The sequence below is a fragment of the Sorex araneus genome, chromosome 1 (genome assembly GCF_027595985.1).
Source record: "Sorex araneus isolate mSorAra2 chromosome 1, mSorAra2.pri, whole genome shotgun sequence".
Classification (NCBI taxonomy): Eukaryota; Metazoa; Chordata; class Mammalia; order Eulipotyphla; family Soricidae; genus Sorex; species Sorex araneus.
In genome coordinates this window covers 24,841,356-24,865,017 of record NC_073302.1, presented here as the reverse complement: position 1 = coordinate 24,865,017, position 23,662 = coordinate 24,841,356, and the positions used below count along the sequence as shown (strand labels likewise).

The 23,662-nt window shown below is 44.5% G+C and overlaps 1 protein-coding gene across 5 annotated transcripts in view; it reads left to right on the top strand.

The window, feature by feature from the left end:
* PALM2AKAP2 (PALM2 and AKAP2 fusion) overlaps positions 1 to 23,662 on the top strand; it is a 525,161-nt gene that overhangs the window by 261,652 nt on the left and 239,847 nt on the right. For all 5 annotated transcript variants that reach the window (XM_055130289.1, XM_055130281.1, XM_055130274.1 and 2 more), the window contains exons 5-6: positions 19,198 to 19,312; positions 20,624 to 20,645. In XM_055130289.1, coding sequence (XP_054986264.1) covers positions 19,198 to 19,312; positions 20,624 to 20,645 — 137 coding nt within the window. The remainder of the gene's footprint in view (positions 1 to 19,197; positions 19,313 to 20,623; positions 20,646 to 23,662) is intronic.

Genomic DNA, 23,662 nt, shown 5'->3' with positions numbered 1-23,662 from the left:
TCGATGATTCTTACTGCATTCCTCTTGAACTGGAGTTCCTCTTGAATCATACCAGGCATAATTCCTGACTGCATAGGCAGGGGTAACCCCTGAGCACCTCCAGGTGTGACTGTGAAACAAACAAACAAACAAACAAAAAATATGCCCATGTCAGGACCAGATCGATAGTTTCGGCAAGTTATGCATTTGCCTTCCAAGTGGCATACCAGGGTTTGATGCTAGCACTGCACTGCATAGAGTCTTCCAAGCACCACCAGGCGTGACCCCTGAGCACAGTGCCAAGAATAATCCCTGAACACCCTGAAATGCGTCTCAAACTTCTTCCTCCAGAAGAAAAGAAAGCTCTGTGCCCATGCTCTGCCATTTCAGCAGACCCACCTCCACATATCAAATCCTTTCCTTGGTCCTCCAGCTCAGGTGAACCTCTAGGCAAGCATCCCCAGAGCCTTTTTGGAATTGGAACTGCATCCCTCTCCCTGGCAGCTGGGTTCCGGAAGCCTCATGCTTGACCTTTGCCATGTCAGCAGACCCACCTGCAATTCTCTTGAACCACAGTCATGCAGCTGTACAGCAACTCTAATCATCACACCTCACACTGCTCACGTGTATGCCTCTGTCGCTGGGTGAAGATGGGCAGGGAAGGGAAAGAGCAATACCCAGCCTAATCCCCCAAAGACTCCAGTCGGGGCTAACTACGAAGATTCATCCTCAGCACAGAGGGAACACAGTAAACACAATGCGGAAGACCTGGAGAACCCCACCAAGTTCAGTGAGTGAAAATGATAACATGGAAGTCTCTACCAGTATAACTCTTCAAGCCCTCAGAGAATGACTTCAGTGACACCATGTTGAGGATGTTTAATGAGCTCAGACAAACAATAGCATAGACAGTCAGCAAAATGCAAGAAAGTGTGAGAGCCTAGATGAGAAAACTACAATCAGAAGTGACAGGAAAAAAGAGTATGGTAGGTGATACATATATATATATATGTATTATATATATAATATATATGGAAGAAAGGATGGGGAAAATATGGGGGGGGGGAAATCTGAAAAGAAATAAGCAATATACCAGAGAACACCACCAGTTCACAGGAACACAGTAAGAATCATCAAAGTCCCCAAAGAACAGAAAAGCAAATTTAATGAAGAACCACTAGCTAATGAGATCATATATAAGAATTTTTCCCAGAGCTGAAGAGCACAGGCATCAAGATCCAAGAGGCTCAAAAGGTTCCAAAGAATACAGGCCCAGGGGCCAGAGCCATAGTACAGTGGGTAGGGTGCTTGCCTGCCTTGCACAGGGCCAACCCAAGTTCAGTTCCAGGCATCCCATATGGTCCATCAAGCACTGTCATGAGTGATTCCTGAGTGTAGAACCAGGAATAAAAGCAAATCTAACAAACAACCAGTTCCCCACCCCCACCACAAGAAAGGTAACAGACCCAAATAGAAAACTCTAAGATGCATTATAATTAGAACGACAAAAATTAAAGACAGAGGCAGAATACTGAAAGCAGCAAGATCAAAAAAGTGGTGACATTAAAAGGAAGGGAAGATTCATAGCAGAACCAAAATGATCCAGAAGAGAATTACAGGATATAATAAAACAGCCATAACAATATCAACAACAACAACAAGACCTCAGTGAAATGAACATTTCACCGAAATACTCTATCCAACTAGATTATCATTTAGATTTGAAGGAGCAATACAAAGTTTCATGGATAGGCAGCAGCTTGGGGAATTCATAGCCTTGACATCAGTTTTGCAGAAAAGAGTAAAAAGAGTTTCTTTAAAGACAAGCTAAACTGATAAACCACCTCTGCCATCACGTAAGCTCACCTACCAGCCTTGTTCCAGAGACACATAAATGAATCTCAAAAGAGATCAATTAGGTGCAAAAGTTTCTCAGACACCTGTTCCAAGAGGTGACCAGCACCCGCCCAAACAAAACCCTGGTGGCCACTCCCTCCCACACTGCATTGGCTTCTACCTCCACCTTTCTGTACTTTTGGTAGGCCCCTGCAGTCACTCCCACACCCCAAAACCACCACCCAGTCAAAAATTTAACTCAAAAATAATTTAACTCCAGCTACACTGCCCAGTGAAAAATTCTGGGTTTCCTGGAGCACACAACAGCTCCAAACGCTATAACACTGACAATTTAGTAGTAGCAGTAGTAGCACACCTACTAGTGGATGGGATGTAAAGTAGAAGCCAATCTCCACTAACAAAAATATTCACACAGAAGTCATCATTGTTATTATTGTCTAGAGCACTACAAAGCTACTCATGATTGAATTTTAGTCATACAGTATTCGAACATGCATCCCTCCACCAGTGTACATTTCCCAGCACCAGTGTCCCCATGTTCCCTCCCATAAACCCCCACACTGCACCCCTTGCCTGCCTCTTTGGCAGGCGCTTTTCTTCTCTCTCTCTCTCTCTCTCTCTCTCTCTCTCTCTCTCTCTCTCTCTGCCTGTCTCTCTCCCTCTCTCTCTCTCTCCCCTCTCTGCTTTTGGGCATTGTGGTTTGCAATATTGATACTGAAAGGTTATCCAGAATATCCCTTAATATCCCTTACCTACTTTTAACCCTCAGATTTTGTCAAGTATGGTCATTCCCAGCTATCATTGTCATTTCGGACTCTTCTCTATCTTACCTACCCTCATTCCCCACACACTTGTGACATAGAAGTCCTAACATGTAGCAACATCTTAGTAATCCCTCAGACAAGGACTTAATGTCTCCATGTTGAAATACAACAGTTTTCGCTAATTTGCTTCTATGGAATTTTTTTATCATTCCACTAGCAATTTATTAGTAACAAGCAATATAAAAATCTATTATTGTGGGCCTGCTTTTTGGGCAGACTTGAGGAGGGCTTGGGAAAATTAGAGACAGCAGTGAGAGGAAGATGATAGTGGTGGTGGGATTGGTGTTGGAATATTAAATACCTGTAATAAGTCATCATGAACAACTTTGTAAACCACAATGTTTAAATGAAGTGTGAGGGAATAAAAATGACAAGCTAAACTTAACACTTTGCCATTGTGTATTGCATTCACTCATGGTGCGTATGGTTGCCCTGTGCTATCGAGTGGCATGTTTCCTACTGAATACCAGTTCTCATGCTCTTTTTTTCCGTGTCTTGTTGTCATTGCCTTTGGGTATTCATTATTCCATTATGTTTATATCGCACATATAACCAAGATCATTCTGTGTTGATTTCTCTCCCTCTGGTGACTTCACTCAACATGATACTCTCCAGGTCCCTCCATATAGCAATCAAAGTTAAGATTTTAGAATGATATTTACTATTACCATTTCCCAGAAGCCAACCAATCTCCAATAAATGCTTTTCAAATGATGCTTTTGCTTTTCATTTGTAGAACAATATATACAGGGAAGACTATAAAGCACATTAATAATATGAAAAATATCATTTTTTTCTCCAAGTAAGCCTATACTAGGGAGAGAAGCGGTATAGGTAGGGTTAGTTAGAGGGGGTGGTTAACACCATAATATTTGACACCCTAATATTCCGTGTCACTGTCACTGTCCTTGTCACCCCGTTGCTCATCGATTTGCTCAAGCGGGCACCAGTAACGTCTCCATTGTGAGACTTGTTACTGTTTTTGGCATATCAAATACGCCACGGGTAGCTTTCCAGGCTCTGCCGCACGGGCAAGATACTCTCAGTAGCTTGCTGGGCTCTCCAAGAGGGGCGGAGAAATTGAACCCGGGTTGGCCGCGTGCAAGGCAAACACCCTACCTGCTGTGCTATCGCTCCTGTCCAGTATTCAGTGTGGGTATGTCAAATACTTGTAAGAGCTAAGCATGCTGTAGTGTTTGGGGAAGGATTAACAACATCAGGTTGAGGAAACTTTGGTTTTTGATTTAGGGCTACAAACCAGATTTGCTCAGGAATCAGTCCTGGTGGGGCTTAGAGGGTCATATGGGGTGCTAGGGACTGAACCTGGTTCAGCAGCATACAAGGCAACCACTGTACATTGCTCTGGCCCAAGTTGAGGGAACTTAAGGAAAACATTGAGACAACATTCACTTCGCACTTGTATTATTGATGTGTTTTTAATTGATGAGAATTGAAGTGGGGAGCTTCCCTGGTTTATTTACAGGTACAGAGCAGTTTGGGCTATAACACAGAGGAAGTTGGAAGGCTGGGAAGAGGTAAGAGCAGAGCCTAGAGGGCAGGCAACTTAGAGTCACAGAAGTTTGACCAGATGCAGTAAGGAGAAGATGGAGAACCACAAGGAACCGTTCGACAAGTGAATGGATATGAGTTGTGCTTTCGGAATTCTTACAGGCACTCTTCTCTTCTCTGCCACACTTGTGTCTCACTGCTGATGTTAGAAAAAAAATGGAAAGAAAAGAAACGGGCTGGAGTTTCCACTGACACCTCAGTCAAGGAAGGTCCTGTTCTTTCATAAGGAGAAGTGGAAATCCTCTGTTTATTTAAGGGCCATTAACATTTTTCGCAGTAAACTACCCACCGATCTGCAGTGATTCCAGATAGACTCATCTAAATAAAAGAAAGCTGTTTCCTTGCAAATTGACTCACAAATGAAAAATATTTGGGGACTGTCATAGAAACAACGTCAGTATCTTCCTGAAATATGGAACATGGATCTCATGATGCCTACGTGCATGGAAACAACCAATATTCTTTCTGAGGCACCGAGAATATAGACACGGTGAGAAAGTAAGAGAGCCATGGGAGGAACTGCAAATGGAGGGAGGGGTCAGGTCATCAGCTCTCTGACAGACAGAGGGGGCCCGGGCAGCGGGAACTAATGGGATAGACTTCAGAATCCTACTGTGATGATGAGTCACCTCTGATTACTCTTCTCTGAAGACACAGACTGCTAGAAAAGAGACAAGTGGAATCCCCAGCGAGGGCTGTGGGACCCTCTAAACAATTGTTTCACTTTAGAGCAAGGACCTCCAGAGAGATTGTTTTCCTCAGAGGCAGGGGTAGATGTTGTTCCCAAAAAGAAAGGGGGATGAGGGGGGGAGGGATGGGGAAATGGGGATGGTCCTAGGATGCAAAGTGAGCAGCAGCTTCTTCCACTGTGTTATTGAATGGTGTTGGTGTTGGGGTGAGCTCATTGCTGTTAAGGCTTATCTGTGGAGTGATTAGCTCAGTGCTCAGCAGGTCTAGAAGGTATTTAAAGTGTACAGACAGCTTCATCTAGGCCCTTCCTGACGTGAGCTGGCAGTGAGCCTGACACAAACATTCCAGTCACCACCGCACACCGTGGATGCTAAAACACAGGAGATTATCACTGTAGGATAAAGAGGAACTTCCCTGCTGTGACCTTGGAGGGGGCAGGGATTTGAGGTGGAGGTGAAGCAGAGCTTTAGCTGAGCCCCATTTACAAGGCTTGGTCAGCAGTAATGAATTCCACTCGCTCATTTTCTTCTGTTACTAAGTCATTAAGGAGGCTCTGGGCTGTGATTAGCTGAGGCTGCACATCTTCAGCGTGTTTCCAGGACTATTCATTCATGCAAATTTCAGAACGATGACTTACATTAATTAGGATTACAGGTAGATGCCAGCAACAGAGATCCACAGTAACTGTGATTTATACCAGTGCTTTACAACCTTTTCCACATGTGGGACCAGCACTGGTTTGTGGGCCAGTGGTTGCAAACCGCTGGTTTATGTGATTGTTTATTTTTTCCCCTCCAGTAAAAATACACAGACTGGCAGTTAAGAGTCAAGAGCTGTCTGGTGGCTGCTCTCTGTAAGTTCCTGAGATACTGGACTTCTTCCCGTGTCTTCCTTTCTCCTCCTGGTCCTCAGAGTCCAAGGTGGCAGATAGAACCCCACTTCTATACATGTGTATTCCATATAGCTAGATGATGATAAAAATTGAGGATAAAAGGGCTGAAGAAAGTTCTAGAAATTGCCCCACAATGATTTTACTACATCCCTTTTACTTGGGTTTGTTCTACATGGCTACAAAGGATGCTAAGAAATGTGGATATTGGGGGCTGGAGCGATAGCACAGCTGGTAGGGCGTTTGCCTAGCATGTGACCGACCTGGGTTCAATTCCCAGCATCCCATATGGTCCCCTGATTCCTCAGTGCATAGCCAGGAGTAACCCCTGTGCATCGCCAGGTGTGACCCAAAAAAGCAAAAAAAAAAAAAAAAAAAGAAATGTGGATATTAGTTGTATGATATTAACTAGGCGTAGGTGTATTCATATGCCAAAACCAGTAACAATGCTGGGTCTCATTCCCCTGACCCTGAAAGAGCCTCCAATGCGGCATCCTTGGGAAGGACAACTAAAGAGAAGCTTCTAAAATCTCAGGGCTAGGATGAATGGAGACATTCATTACTGAAACCACTCCAGAAATTTGACGATCAATAGGATGATGATGATGATGATGATATTAACTGGGCGTAGTTAATTGTCACTGTCACTGTCATTCCATTGCTTATTAATCTGCTCAAGCAGGCACCAGTAACATCTCCATGTGAGACTTGTTGTTACTGTTTTTGGCATATCGAATACGCCACGGGTAGCTTGCCAGGCTCTGCCATGCAGGTGAGATACTCTCGGTAGCTTGCTAGGCTCTCAGAGAGGGTCGGAGGAATCGAACTCATGTTGGCCACATGCAAGGCAAACGCCCTACTGCTGTGCTATTGATTCAGCCCTAGGCATATTTAAATTTTAGGAAGTCAACCATTGCCATGGAGAACAGTGAACAACTAGCAGCCTCTCACATTTTTCCTTTCTAGATACACAAGCATGGGGGCTGCTTGCCTGTCCTCTGAGCAGCAGATATTCTTCTGTTTGGGTGGGTTGATCTGACAGGTACCCCACTTGACTGTTCATCTGTGAAACTGAAGTTCAGGAAAAGAACAGGTCTGAATTCAGCAGCTTTGACTAGTTTTTCATTGCCTCATTATATTCTAGGGGAATTTCTAGAACCAGCACCAGGTAAGGTCCACTGAGCCAGGAGTCATCCCTGAGCACAGAGCTAGGTGTGGCAAAAAAAAAAAAAAGAAGAAGAAGAAGAAGAAAGAAAAGAAAAGCTTTGCACTCCCAGCCTTACCCTCCATGATTCTGTGAGCACAAAAATAGATACTCTGTTGCATCATATTGATGAGGAAAGGATAAGAGAATAGGAGTCATCACCCGGAGGACATTGAAAGCAGTGGCAGACTATTGAGTCTCCAGAGAGACCACTGGAATCTCACGTTATCCTTTTGACCCAGGGCAAGTCAGTGGCCCTTCTGTGTCATGGGTGTTAAACAATTCCTACCTCACTGGATAGTATGAAGATCAAGTATCAGAATGCATTTAAAACACTTAGAGCCATACTTAGCACCAGGTAAATTATCATGAACCCTATAATCATTATTATTGTTGCATGTAAGCAATGGGTGCCTGACAAAGATAATATTAAAATTACTAGAATTATCCTTATTATTGTCATCACTGATGGAGAAAGGAAAATGAGCACATCGGAGTTTAAAGGTGAGGTTCTTCTGCTAACAGTAAGATTTTTGTAAGCCCAGTTTGTATCCATCTCTGAGAGATGGGCTCACACAAAGGAAAAAAAGTCTCCTGTGAGCAAGAAGACAAAGTTGGAGCAGAGGATCATGGGATATTCTAGCCAGAGAATCAGAGACTTTAACTCCCTCTCAGCCGTTCTTGTTCTCTCCTAATTTGGGCTCTGTCTTCTCCAGCTGCCGAGGAGGACAGGTTGGATACCCTCATGCCTTGAATACCCAGTATTTCCGGAGCTGACAAAGCTCAGAGCAGGACAGCACCAGGGAACTAAGGAGCCGCTCTGAGGCAGAGAGTTGAGCTCTGTTAGTCAGAGAGTAATGCCTGTGGTGACTGAAAAGGCTCTGCAGGGCCATAAGTCCCCAAGGGATGGCAGGAACATGTGATAGTCTGCATCTCTGGCCTGTGCGTTACCCTCTGTCTGCTGCCGTTTCTTCTTTTTCTCACCTGCTGCATGCCTCCTTCCGGCCCAGTGAACACAATGTTTGCTGAGTCACGTTGTGCGAACCATCAGCTGAAGTTGTCCTCACTTATGATCACAACGACGCTTCAATTTATAAGAAATCTGGAGCCCAGAGTCCAGAGCTGGCGGGTCTCTCATGGGCCATCTAGGGCCCAGGTGGCTTCTTCTCTCTCTGCCACTCAGCCGTCCTGAACATAGTCCTGTCCCGTGGACACAAGATTCAGCCTCTAGCACCAGTCCCTTGTGGGAGGAATAATAATGACACCCCCCAAACACCCTCACCCTAACCCCCAGAACCTGTGGTTAGGCCAGGATACAGGGGATGGGGAATTAAAATTAGATATGGAATTAACATTTCTGAACAGCAGTTATTTAATTATTAATGGGGGGAGGCACATTGGGCAGTACTTAGGGGCTTCTCCCTAACTCTGTGCTCAGGGATTGCTCCTCCATGATGCTCAGGAGACCATGTGGTACAGGGGATACGGCCGAGGCCTCCCTTATGCGGAACATACTCAGTGCATTGGGCTTGTTCTCTTGCCCCAAAGAGCTAGTTTTTAATTAGGGATATTGTTTTCCTGAGTTATCTGGATTGGTCAGTTGTGGGGCTTCTTGTGGTTTTGGAAACCTCCCAAACAATGCTCATGGGAACTGGGTGCCACTCCTGGTGATACTTGGCCCATTGGGCAGGGAATACAATGTTAGGGACCCTGGGTGCTATCTTGCTCGGGGCCTATGGGGCCAGAGACCAGCGGACACACCCCCAGAATTGCTCGAAGCACACCAAGGCTTTGCTAAGGTCTTACTAGTAACGTTCTGGGGGCTCCCAGGGCTTCCTGGTGACTCATGGGAATCCATGTGGTACCAGATATCAAACCTGGATCAGTATGTGCTAAGAAGCAGCATAACCCCGTGCTATCTCCCAGCTGCAAGGAAGGACTTTGGTGGGGAAGAGGGTTAGTGTATGTCACATCTTGTGGTGTCAGGGCTTACTCCTGACTCTGTGCTCAAGTGAGCACCAATTAATAATTATGTGGTGATGGGACTCGAACCAGGGTAGGGCTTGTACAATGCACTCGGTTCCTTGTTCTGTTTTTCTGGCCCAGAGTAAACCAGGCCTTCTCAATATTTTTCTACCTGCAATCACTTTTCACTAGACTCATTTTTATGTAATCCTAGCTATACAGGTATATAAAATAGGTATAACAGTCAAACCTTTACTGGTGGTACCCCATCAGGAAATTTCCTTTTAAAACAAATTTAAGATTTGTTTGTAACCCTATTGAAAGTGTGACCCACAGTGGAAGAGTAGGGTCTGATGTCATCACTAGGATCATTCAAAGTGGAGGAGAGAGACAGAGGAGAGTTGGAGGGAGCTGTCACTGCAAGAATGTCGGGCAGCGCTGCTCACTGCAGGGATGGGGGAGGTGCCAGGAGGCTCTAGCCTCAGGGAGCAGACGGGGACCAGGACATGGATTCTTTCCTAGAATCACCAGGCGGGGACATAGCTTTGCCAGTCCCTTCATCTGGGCCTAGTGACACCACCCTATGTCACACTTCTGACTCACAGGAGCAGAAGGCAGTAAGCTTACACTGATGTAAGCCACTAAGCTGGTGGTCATTGTTGGCCATGGGAAATGAATGCCTTTCTCTCACACTGGGTTCCCGTGCCAGACAGGAAGAAGGGAAAGGGCAGAGGGCAAAGAACATATGCTGATTATATCAGTTCTCCTTTTAAGGTGTTTTCCCAGAAGTTTCTCCCTACCATTTTTATAGTAGTGGAGGAAAGGAATTGCAGATGCTGGGCAGAAAGCCTGGAGACTCTTCATCCCCACGGGACGCAGAACTGACTGTTCTCAACATATCACCCCCATCATTTATTAGCACTCGCTGGGGTTGTGTTAGACTTTACGTGACTCGACCATCCTCCTTGCTTGACTGAGAACTCTCATGGGCAAACACTGTGGCTGATTTAACTCTGTCTGCAACTTGGAGAGCTTGATATATATATATATATATATATATATATATACATATATATATGTATACATATATATGTAGATATATATATAGAGAGAGAGAGGAGAGAGAGAGAGAGAGAGAAAGAGAGAGAGAGAGAGAAGGTGTTCTGGGGAGCCTGGGGGGTCACTTCCGGTGACGGTCAGCCCAGTGGTGTGGGTCTGGAGGTCAGTGCTCAAACCCAGTGTGTGAGTCTGTGTGTGGGGTGTAATGCTGGAAGATGCTAGGGTCACAAACTCTGATACCAGAGGTCAAACTCGGGGTTTCACACATACAAGGCATGTGTTCTGGCATTTGAGGTACTCTTCTGGTCCTGTCAATGGATTTTGAAATAAAAGAATGACCAGTGTACTTCTTAGAGTCAAGGTCCTTCGTGCCTTTCTCCGGGGAAGGTCTTTTGGGGTTAGGTAAAGTTTATAAGTCCATTTGAGAATTATAGGAGTCTCCTATGGCTTCATCCTCAGTAAATTAAACCGACACAGCTGTACTGTGTCACCTTCTTTTACAGTCAGCTTTTTGCTCAGAAGAAACTGAGCAAGTCAAAGGTTGTTAGGTGTACCTGTCTCAGCCAAAAAAGCCTCAAGTAACCCTGTGTATAAATTACACTTCCTTTATTTCCTTCACTGCAGTCCTTATTTTTAGCGCTGCAATATCTATTTGGTTCCTCCAGAGAAGACTGCCTTAGATTTCAGTCATGAAACCACACGGCAGTGGTATTTTGGGCCCTGCTTGGATGACTTTTATTAACCCTGTAACACTGTTTCCTTGGTGTGTTTCTCAGCCAGATCATTTTTCAACAGAAACGTGGTGGCCTGGACCATGCCATACCCCAGGAACTGTACGTGTGTTCAGAAATCTGCTTTTTTGGACCTGACTTCTGTAAACCCACATAAACTCCTAGCTTCCGACATTCATTTTCTTTGGCATGAAGCACAGTTGTTATCTCAAAAGTATAGTTTTGTTGCTTCTCCTCCTCTCCCCCTCTCTCCACTCCTTCTCGGTTACACAGTATCTTGACCCAAATCTTTAGCACCTGAACGATAATATAGCAGAGAATCCTGAAACCCAGAGGACTGGGGCAGATGGTGGGGACAGTGAGACTAGCCAGTGACCATCGGGTCACAGAGGATCCTTAACCACTGAGGCTGCTTCACAAGAACTGAGTTACTTAGAATTCACCTGTTTTGTTTTTTTTAATTTATTTTTTTTTTTTATTGAATCATCATGTTGAAAGTTACAAAGCTTTCAGGCTTAAGTCTCAGTTACACAATGCTCAAACATCCATCCCTTCACCAGTGCACATATTCTACCACCAAGAACCACAGTATACCTCCCCCCACCCCCCCCACTCGCCAGCCCCCCACCCTGCCTGTGTAGTTGATAAATTTCACTTTACTTTCTCTTTACTTTGTTTTGTTTTTAAAGTCTACCATTTTTTAAAAGGGAGTGAGGGGGGGGGGGCTGGGTTACACGTATTGGTGCTCAGAGCCCATTCCTAGCTCCATGCTTAGGAGGGGCCCCTGGCAGTGAAGGAGAGGGCGTGGGGTGCTGGGATTCTCACCGAGCTCTGTTAAATGCAAGGTAACTTGCTTCCCCACCCCCTCTCCCTCTTTCTTACCCTCTCTCCCCCTCCGTCTCTCCCTCCCTCCCTTCCTCTCTCTCTCTTTCTCCTCCCTCCCTTTCTCTCTCACTCACCCCTAAGTAAACCATTTTAAAATTTTTATTCTATATTTTGTGGGGGGCTGGAGCGACAGCACAGCGGTAGGGCATTCGCCTTGCACGCGGACGACCCGTGTTCAATTCCTCCGTCCCTCTCGGAGAGCCCGACAAGCTACCGCGAGTATTGAGCCCGCATGGCAGAGCCTGGCAAGCTACCCGTGGAGTATTGGATGTGCCAAAAACAGTAACAAATAAGTCTCACAATCGAGAGACGTTACTGGTGCCTGCTTGAACAAGTCGATGAGATGACAGTGACAGTGATCTTTTGTGGAGGGAGGCTGGGCCATACCCAGCAATCCTCAGGGCTTATTCCTGGCTCTGATCTCAGGGATCTCTCCTGGCAGGGCTCAGGGGACCCTTTGCAGGACCAAGAAATCAGACCTGCGGGCCACAAGCAAAGCGAGTGTACCCTACCCTCTGTTCTATTGCTTGGGACCAGTCAGCCATTTTTTAAAAAAAAAAAAAACAAACCTATTTTGTTGTAGTTATAGTGCTGTAAATGTTTATAGGGATTTTTTGGTTTTTGGTTTTTGCTTTTTGGGTCACACCCGGCGATGCTCAGGGGTTACTCCTGGCTCTGCACTCAGGAATTACTCCTGGTGGTGCTCAGGGGACCATCTGGGATGCAGGGGATCGAATCTGGGTTGGCCGCATGCAAGGCAAACACCCTACACACTGTGCTATTATTCCAGCCCATGTATGTTTATAGTTTTAATGGGCACAGTTACTGCTCTTTCCCCTCACTAAAGAGCTCAAGATCCTCCACCACTGTCCTTGTGCCATTTTTAGTCTCTTTCTCCACTCCCACTCCTCCAGATCCCCTCCCACCACTATTTGGTCACCAGTTTAATAATTAAAGGCCAAGAATTTGTCATCACCCAATACTGCCTATTCCCTGATTGTTTCTCTGCCATAGGTGAGTGACATCATCTGGTGTTTGTCCTTTCCCTTCTCATTTAACTCAACTATTTTAACTGGATCCTATTTATTTTAGAGTCTCCTGTAGCTCACAGCTTGGCAATGTTAGTTGAATTAAATGCAACTAGACGTTAGCGTGCACCCACAAACCCTCTTACTTGCCGTGTGCGAGGCTGCGGTCCAGTTGGTCTCTCATGCCACACACAACCTGGGAAACTTTTGTCTGCTCGGCACTAAGGCAGGGAGGTGTTTAAAAAGAAAATTTCTGGGGCTGGAGCAATAGCACGGCAGGCAGGGTGTTTGCCTTGCATGCAGCTGACCCGGCTTCAGTTCCCAGCATCCCATATGGTTCCCCGAGCACTGTCAGGAGTAATTCCTGAGTGCATAGCCAGGAGTAACCCCTGTGCATCGCCGGGTGTGACCCAAAAAGAAAAAAATAAAATAAAATAAGAAAAATACTTTTTTTTTTAATCACCATGAGACACACAGTTACAAAGGGTCATGATGGGGTTTCATTTATACAGTGTTCTAACACCCATCCCTCCGCCACCAGTTTCCCAGTATCCCTCCCACCATCCACCCACTCAGCCACTCCACCCCATTTCATACGCCCAGCCCCCTGCCAACCTGCGTCGATGGCAGGCATTTTTCTGAAAGAAAATTACTTTTCCTATTGTTTAGGTTCCCACCTGGCAGTTCTTAGCAGTTACTCCCAGCTTGCTATTTGGGGGTTGAGTCCAGGGATGTTTGGGGACCGTGTGGCGCAGGGGTCAAACCCAGCCCACTGAGCTTTCTCTTCAGATTGTTGTTGTGTTATTTTGGTTAGATAAGGAATTTGCGAAATTTTGAAAACTCTGAAAATAGTTAGGGACAAAAGTAGAATAACCCCCTATTCCATTTCCCAAGACAATTGGCACTGGTATTTTCCTATTTTCCTCAGTCTTTATCCTCAAAAATAAGTTCCTTATTTCCTTCCAGACTTCTCTGAGAATTGGGGAAAGCATGACACAAGTAACTTATAGTCTTTCTAATCATCTAACGTCAGCTACCTTGAATAATAGATGGGTTTATGTATATAAATATATATAACTGAGATATTTGTGGTTATATAATATACACATAATATGTTCCTATAATTATAAATATTTGAATTCTGTTGTTTAGCCCCTGTCATGATTGTGATGGAGGATGAACTACTCTCAAACACACTGCTTTAAACCAAAGCTACTTGGGCCAAAGTGTTGGTACAGTGATCAAGGTTTTGCCTTGCATGTAGCTGACCAGGGTTCGATCCCCAGCACCCCCATATGGTCTCCCGAGCTGGTCAGGAGTGATCCCTCAGTACAGCTGGGTGTAGGTCAAAATCAAAAATCAAATAAATTTAAAAATAAATAATCAAAAAGTCTGGCTTTTTAGTCTGGCTCAGGTGTTCTCTGCTCTAGTCTAGGTTCTCTCTTTATTTTTTCTTTTTTTGGGTCACCCCCAGCGATGCTCAGGGGTTACTCCTAGCATTTCACTCAAGAATTACTCCTGCCGGTGCTCAGGGGACCATATGGGATGCTGGAGATCGAACCCAGGTCGGCCGTATGCAAGGCAAATGCCCTACCCGTTGTACTATAGCTCCAGCCCCAAGTCTGGGTTCTCTTGATTGGCATCTAATTAAAGATGCAGATCACTGGGCATAATTTTTGACTTTGGTCTGGATTATTCCATTCTTCATGTTCTTTCTAGAGCATAGGTTAAAGGGACAGCAGGCAGAAAAATTAGAAATTGAGCTCCCATTTGACCCAGCAATACCACTTTTGGGAATATATCTCAGAGAGGCAAAAAGATATAGTAGAAATGACATCTGCACTTGTATGTTCATTACTGCACTGTTTACAATAGTCAGAATCTGGAAAAACCCCAAGTGCCCAAGAACAGATACTGGCTAAGGAAACTCTGGTACATCTACACAATGGAATATTATGCAGCTATTAGAAAAGATGAAATTATGATATTTGCATATAAGTGGATCAACATGGAAAGCATCATGTTAAGTGAAATGAGTCAGAAAGAGAGGGACAGACATAGAAAGATTGCACTCATCTGTGGAATATAAAGTATCAGAATGGGAGACTAACACCCAAGAATAGTAGAAATAAGGACCGACCAGCCTCAAATGCTGGGGGAAAAGGCAGCTCAGATAGAAAAGGGAAAACCAAGTAAAGGGTGTTTGGAGGACCCCTTTGGGTTGGGAGATGCATGCCGAATGTAGACTATAGATCAAACACAATGGCCGCTCAATGCCTCTATTGCAAACTACAACACCCAAAAGGAAAGAGAGAAAAGGGAATGCCCTGTCACAGAGGCAGGGTGGGGAGTGGGGGGTGGGGCGGGAGTGGTGGGAGGGATACTGGGATCAATGGTGGTCGAGAATGGGCACTGGTGGAGTGCCCATTGGTACTCGATCATTGCATGGCTGAAATGCAAGCATGAAAGTTTATAAGTCTGTAACTGTACCTCACGGTGATTCACTAATAAAAAAATAAATAAAAATAAGGGAGATCAGGGGTCCAAAAATGCTCTTTGATGGTACTCACAGAGGACAGCTCCGATCAAGCTGATTTATCACATGCCTCTGCTCATGAAATAGCCAGTGGAGCCCAAGGTCAAGGGGCAGGAAAGTTCATCCCACCCACCATGAAGCCAAAGTAACTCACACGGCTAAGAATAACATCACTGGTCAAGGACTTACATACTCTTGTAATGGAAGAGAAGAGAAAACAGAAGCTATGTTTGAGAAGAGTATAATCTGCCCACATTCTAAATATCTGCCGAGGTGCTCTGTCCGCTGAGATTCAAGTTGAAATTTACTCAGAACCCATGTCTAGTGTTAGTATCCAGATGCACAGAAACTCTCTATGCCAGAGCTCCTTTAACCCTTCTATCCATTACTCTTATAACTTCTTGTGACTGCCCCAGACATATTGCCCTTGATCTCTGTTCCTATCGCTTTCCTTAATTGCTCCCATGATTTACACAGATGAGCACAGAAATTTGCTGAACATTTGTGACATCAAAAGAGTTTTAAATCTTTGAGTTTATATATCTGTGTTGCTTGGTCCCTTCTCCTCCAGATTCTATTTACTTGGTCCCTTGGTCCTTTGGTTACTTAGTCCCTTCTCCTTCAGATTGTGATCTCATTCGCTCAACATGTATTATCCAGTATTTCTGCCCTTTCATGATGAATTTAGAGGGGAAATTGTATATGCACACACACTATAACAGTGTTTGGAGTTACTATATCTCAGTGTGATTGCTGTTTGAAAGCTAGTACTTATTTATGTGGGGACTGTCTGGTGCACTGTAGGATGTGTCATAGTATCCCTGGTCTCTACCCAGTAGTTGCCAGTACCTACCAGGTGCCCTCTCTTTGAGTTATGAAGAACTAAAATATCTCAGAAATTGAGATTTTTAAACCTTGCCCAAAATTTCCTGGGCTGGGAGCAAAAATCACCTTGAGAACTAGTGCTATAAAAGAAACATAATATCTGATAAAAGCAAAATGTGTTCTAATAAATATTAATAAAAGGCAATATTATTTCCTGATGGTGAATCTATCAAAATTCTCATTGGTAGTATCTAAGCTAAGACTTTAAGAATGCTTAGGGTATTAAGATGGGTTTTTGGAGGGGAAAGCATGAGCATGATCAATAAAGAGGAGTTTTGTTTGACTAAATCAGAAAGTAAACGTGGAGGCAACTTAGATGCTGGGAGGCTAGATACATCAGGGCCTTTTACTTCCTTGTAGAGCTTTACTGTATGAAATGATGGCTATATTTGAAGCTGTTCATTTGGATGGAATGCAGTTACATGTGGGGTTTATCTTTGTACCCCAGAATAATTGTGCAAAATCTCATACATCCAGAGGTCAATTTTTTCTGACTAAAGGAGCAAAAATAAAGTAATTAATTAAATACAATAATGAAACAGAAAAGACCTCTTAAAGGGCATAATATATTACTAAACAAACTCATGCCTACATGTTGATTTCCCTCTCTCTCAAAATAACTCGTGTTGAAATCTATTGTGTAACAGACTTGGTTAACCTTGGCAGGCTTTTGTCTCATAGGCTTGGTATTTGCATTTCCAAAGGCATATGAAGAGATAGAAGCAGAGGGAGAGAGTGAGAGGACTAATATAGTCAGACACAGACTCTGGAACACAGCGTCCAGCAGGATAGAGGGGAAGGACACCAAAGATAAATTGAATCTGTAAATTGATTTAGAGCAAATAATTCAAGGAGCATAGTAGTCTGGATTCTTTTGGACAGGGGAACATCTATCTTTTATAACCTCCCCCCACCACCACCACCCAAAGACAGTAGCCCTGTAGCACTGTTGTCCCATTGTTCATCGATTTGCTTGAGCAGGCACCAGTAATGTCCCCATTGTGAGACTTGTTATTACTATTTTGGGCATATCCAATACACCACGGGGAGCTTGCCAGGCTCTACTGTGCAGGCGGAATACTCTCGGTAGCTTGCTGGGCTCTCCGAGAGGGAGGGAGGAATCGAACTCAGGTCGGCCACATGCAAGACAAACATCCTACCCGCTGTGCAAGAATTAATTAGAATAGATAAAAATTAATTAAGCTATTTTATAAGTCCCTGAAGACATTGCTACAAAATCACGCCACCCTAGTGAACCACCACCACCATCCTCAGTGTTTAACAATGCAGGAAATATGTGAAATGCTGTCAGATCTTTGGGTTGAATCAATATATTCCTTTGAACGAGACTGACCCTCACTTATTTTTGGCCAGCTCTGTAAGAGAGCAGTTATTCTGATTTAGCTAAAAAGTGAAGCTCTTATTCTTCAGAGTCTACACAACAATTAGGGACAGGACTGACATTAGACTTCCTACCTTGAATCCTTACTTCAAGGCTTTGCAACTGTAAACTCGTAGCTTTGGCAAATCTCAGCGATCCCATCTGTAAAGCTGGAGTTCCTTACTCAAGGCACACTGAAGATGAGACAAAGTAATTCATGTGAATTATTAGTTCAATTCCAGACACAGCTTTAGCTCTCAGTGGAAGCTAAGAATTGTTTTTATTACTTCATTGAAAGAATGCAGCTGCTTAGGCTTCCCCCAAATCATAATCTGTAATATTAGAGTCTCCTGGCCATGCGACAACTTTCCTTTCAGAAAACTTGTAGGTGGCCTCTCAGTATCTGTATTGTAAACCAGAATGTCCAAAAGGAGAGAGAGAGTAAGAAGGAAATTGTCTGCCACAGAGACAGGGAGTCAGGTGGGGTCAGGATGGCGGGAGGAATGCTTGGGTCATTGGTGGTGGAAAATGTACACTGGGTGGAGGGATGGGTGTTCTATCATTGTATGGCTGAAACTCAATCATGAAATCTTTGTAGTTGTATCTCACAGTGACTCAATAATTTAAAAAAAATAGAAAAAAGAAAGAAAATCTGTAGGGTACCATGGAAAAGTGAAGAAATTTCCAGAAGAGTTGGGGCTATTGTGTCATCATTCCCTCCCTGGAGTACTCGAGAGCAGTCCACTAAGGGAGATGATAGCAGGTAGCCAAAGGAACTGGTCACTTACTTTTTCTTTATTTTTTTAAAATTTTTTATTTGCTGGCGATTTCTTGACAAATATATTCTTTGAACAAAACTGACCCTCACTTACCTTTGGCCCACTTGAGAAGAGAGTGGCTACTCTGAGTTAGCTAAGAAGTCAAGCTCTTTTTTCTTCAGATTTTATGTCCCTTTCAGTGTAAAGATATTCTACCTCCCAATTAAGAATTTGTAGGGCTGGAGAGATAGGACAAGGGTTAAGTTGTTTGCCTTGCATGCTGCCAGCTAGTTCTCTTGGGCATCATTTATGGTTCTCCCCAAGAACTGCTAGGAGTGATTCCTGAGAACAGAGTTATGAATAATCCCTGAACACTTCTGGGTATGGTCCAAAGTCCCTCTGTCACTGTCACTGTCACTGTCATCCCGTTGCTCATCAATGTGCTAGAGCGGGCACCAGTAACATCTCCATGTGAGACTTGTTTGTTACTGTTTTAGGCATGTTGAATACGCCATGGGTAGCTTGCCAGGCTCTGTCGTGGGGGCAAGATACTCTCGGTAGCTTGCCCGGCTCTCTCAGAGGGGCAGAGGAATCGAACCCAGGTTGGCCGAGTGCAAGGCAAACGCCCTACCTGATGTGCTATTGCTCCAGCCCACTACAAAAAAACAAAAACAAAAACACCTGTGCACATCAGTATACTTAAAGGGGAGACCCCCAAAGCACATTACCAAGTCGTGGTTGTGAGTCACTGTAGATTGCTCTAGGTTGTTTTCCATTGGCGACTATCTGTTGAGTGGCAAAACAAAACACAGGGCACCTTGTCAGGTAGAACCTTAGCCCGGTACCTCAGCATCATGTAAAACAAAGACTGCCAGGAAATCACCCAACAAGGAAGTGGTTGCTCTCCTGCCCGAGAGGACAATAAAGTGATCTGTCCTCTGTTTGTATGTTTTCCAGGCTGGAGCAGGAAATACAAGCACTAGAAAGTGAAGAGTCCCAGATATCTGCCAAAGAGCAAATCATCCTAGAGAAACTAAAGGAGACGGAAAAATCCTTCAAGGACTTTCAGAAGGTGACGAAAACAAATGTCATTTCCCTGAGCTATATCCCTGAGGAAGGAAACCCTAGTAGAATGTGCCAAGTGGAGAGAAGGCCAGTTGGGATTGATGAGACTTCCAAGTTTCAGCTTGTAAAAGGAGAACAGAGGGGTGAGGCCCCTTGCCCTCTCTGGAACTGAATGGGGTCTGTCTCCCGGTATGGGGGCTCCTGTTCTGCTCTGTGCAGAAAGGAGCCGATCATTCCAGAATCCCCATTAGCTTACCCATGTGCCCCAAGCCTCTCCCAGACTAAAGAGAGAATTCTAAAGAATTCTCACACCCATTCTGGCTAAGCAGATTAAACATGCTCCTTGCAGCTTTAATTTATTTGAGGTTTTTTGATTTGTGTTTTGTTTTGTTTCTGAGCCACACCTGGAGTTACTCAGGTGTGGCTCAGGAGTTACTTGTGGCTCTGCACTCAGGAATCACTCCTGGCAAGCTGTGGGGACCATGTGAGATGCTGGGGATCAAGCCCAGGTCAACCACGTGCAAGGCAAGCACCTTAACCACTGTGCTGTCACTCTGGCCCCTGAAGCTTTAATTTGATTTTGTTTTTTCAGTGTTTCCTTTTTGATTTTTCTTCTTCTTCTTCTTCTTCTTCTTTTTTTTTTTTTTTGTTACACCCAGCGATGCACAGGGGTCACTTCTGGCTCTGCACTCAGGAATTACCCCTAGCAGTGCTCAGGGGACCATATGGGATGCTGGGAGTCGAACCTGGGTCAGCCCCGTGCAAGGCAAACGCCCTTCCCTCTGTGCTATTGCTCCAGCCCCAGTGTTTCCTTTTTTAAAAGGCCAAAATCAAAACCAAAGACTGTACATTTTAAGTACAAATCATGTAATCACATACATTTTTTTTTCCTGATTCTGAAAGTGGATGGTGCTACTTTCATAAGCAAAGGGAAGAGAATTTGCAGAGCCTTCTGGCTCTGAGTCTTAGGACCGACCCCCTGTTTTATAATTCCCATTTCCTCAAGAACACATCAGCAATAGCAAAGCCATCCAATCAAGTTTCAGATGGGAGTTTCAGGTATCAGTTCTCCAACATCATCTAGGGTATTTGTTGGTTGGCTAATGGGAATCCAAACTGTGCTTTCACGAAAAATTCAGATAAGGAAGGAATGGTAGACCCTCCCCTCAAATTTTGGTACCCGAACTTCCCAGAAGAGACAGGTCGTTGGTCTGCCAGCCACAGTCAAATTCAGGGTCCAGGGTAGGTATCAGGGAATAGCGAGGGATTTTTCTCCCTGCATGTATAGTAACATTCTGCACTGCTTTTGTTTCCACAGAGCTTCTCCACTACGGATGGAGGTAAGTGTAAGCCTCTTTGTCCTTCTGAAGATGAGCGTTTTCCTCTTGGTCAGCCTAGTGGGTTTCACATATCCAGCTTTACCATGAGAAGTGTTGTGTTGACTTGTGAGGGCGTCAGAAAGAAGGGTTGTCTTGTTCACAGGGTACCAAGGAAGTTCACATCCCTGGTCCTCTCTCCCTCTTCAGGGACTCTGACTGAGCACCTCCATCTGTCGCTAGTCTTGCATGGAGGCCTCTTTCCATTTGTTCCCAGTCGTTCACTGCCTGGGCCTTCTTGGGAAGATGCTCGGCAAAGAGTGCTCCATCAGAACTGCTCCCTGGTACAGAGGGGCCCATTCATGCTAGTGGTTCGACCCTCGGGCCACATCACCCAGCAGGAGATCATCACCTGGAGTCTGGAAAACTTTTCTGAGGCCTCTGGTGTTTCTTCAAATCAGAAACTTGCGTTTCTCCAGCCTTCCAGGGAAACAGGGTTCAAGAGGACGACCACCTGTGGGGAATAGTTGGGGCAGGAGAAGGACAAAAGCAGGGCCTGGCTCCCTGCCTCATGCTGGCAGCAGTAGGTCTGCCTCCTCTCCCCTGCCTCAACTCTGCTCTCTGTTCTCCATTCCCCAGGGTCTATGGGGTTGAATTTGGGGTTGTGTGCTTCTCTCTTGCCTCGTGCTCCCCAAACTGGGGCTACACTGTACTCATGAAAGCCAAATGATTTCCACGGTCCCTCAGCTGAATTGCTTTGAAATACTGGGTCTTATCAGTAGGCTCCTTATTTACCCTATACTCATCTGGTTCTTCACATGAGGTCAATCCGTAAACTGGAAAGATAAGGAAGAGACAAAATAAGAGTTGGCATCAGTGGATGTCCAATCTCATTAGAGAAAATATGGGGAAAATATCAAAATAGATGTGTAATGTATTTTTCTTGACTAGCAAAGATATTTGCAACTAAGAATAATTCTGATGTTGAGGGGAGTCTTTATAGATATGAATGTATCTGTGTGTCTAGAGGGGTGTATGTGTATGGGTATCTGTGTGTAGGGTGCCTGTGTGTGTGTATGTGTGTGTGTGTGTGTGTGTGTGTGTGTGTGTGTGTTTTCCCAGCTAGTAAAAGACAGGAGGTTTGAATTTTGTTCCTAGTATCTAGTAGAATTATCTTTGGAGAGACACTGAATTAAACTCATGGTCTTGTGTATTTGGACAGCAACAGCTGAGGGTCAAGCAAGCAGAAACTCTAGGAAGAGAACATATAATAGTTCTTTAGCCTTTTCTGAGATGTGACCAGATCAGGGCTCTTGCATATAAAAGCATAGGTACTTTAGAAATGGGACATGGATGCAGATAATTCTTCACCTGTGTTGGAGAGTTGGGTGTGGCACATTGAGAAGATAGTGGCTTCCTTGGTACTTGAGGAGACTAAAGCTGTCATGTAATCAGCAACAGTGCAGTGAATGCCAGACTGGCATGGGAGTCGGGTCAGCCCAGAGACTCCCCTGCATACTGGCAGGTGCCTATTGACCTTTCAAGATTTTTCTTCTCTTCTCTCTTCCTTCTTTAATCAGGACCTTTCCTAGGTATATCTAAATAATTAGGGGAGGGATGGAGCCTGTGTGTCAGGGCCCTAGGGTAGCTGAATGGAACACAGAGGCACATCTAGTCTATGATTTGCTAACGTGCATAAATGAAAGCAGGTTAAAAAAAACTGTTGTCACCCCCTCTTTAGCTTTCACCCTGAATTTCTCATTCCCTTTGTGTCACTTCCCACTAGTTTATCTGTTCACCAAACCCCTCAGAGACAGTAAAACATAAGATCATGAGGCCAGGGAGAGTATAGGAGTTAAGGTTACCATCATGCATGAGACTGACCCCAGTTTGATCCCCCAGCAACTTCTGGTCCACCAGGCATTGCCTGGAGTGATCCCAGAGCACAGAGAGAGGAGTAGCTACCCCCTTTCCCAAGCACCACGGGTTGTGTCCCCTCCAACAAACAAAAACAGAAAGACACATGATAATGACTAAAACAAGAGCCTGCAGAGAATGTTGCCCTCGTAACCTGGTCCTTCAATTTTTGGTGTTTTTGTTTGTTTGTTTGTTTGTTTGTTTGCTTTTTGGGTCACACCTGGCGATGCTCAGGGGTTACTCCTGGCTCTGCACTCAGGCACTCAGGCCCTCAGGAATCACTCCTGGCGGTGCTTGGGGGACCATATGGGATGCTGGGAATTGAACCCGGATCCTCCGAGAGCAAGGTTATTGCCTTACACACTGTGCTATTCTTCCAGCCCCGAGGTCCTTCAATTTTTGAACTCAGATATAAAGAAGATGCACAGCTCTTAGGGATCTGAATATACAACCTAAGACACAGTTCCATTGTTTCATCTCAGCCTGGATTATAGCTTTCTGTCATTCTGGTTATAACTAAGTCACAGGAAGGTTGTAGGGGGTGCAGATGGGGATGTCTGTCACACCACATCTATTAACAAAGGATGAAATCCGAAAGAAAGAACACATCCTCCTAAAACATGGTCAGTGTATAAGTCATGCTGTGGTCTAGGGCTGAAAATGGAAGCACATCCAGTTGAGAATCTTGGAATGTCTGATTTTCTTATTCTCTGATCTCAAAGACCCCTTTTATTGATGTCAAAGTTGCCAACACCCTTTTTGAATCAACCACTTGTTACTAGGAACTAATTAAAAACTACACAGAACAATAACGTCATTAAAAATACCCTTCGACAGGAGAGATGGTACAGTGATTAAAACTCTTGCCTTGCATGTAGCTGATTCATGTTTTGTTCCTAGTACCACATATAGCCCCCTGAACACTCTGAGGAGTGATCCCTAAGCACAGAGCTTGGTGTAAGTCCTGAGTACCACCAGGTATGGCCTCCCAAATAAAAAAATTTTAAAAAAGGAAAAGAAAATTACCCAACATCTGAAACACACTAATTACCAGGCCAACATAAATTTCATAACTCTATAAGATGTCTCAGATAATCTACTAACGGTGCTTGATGAGGAGACGC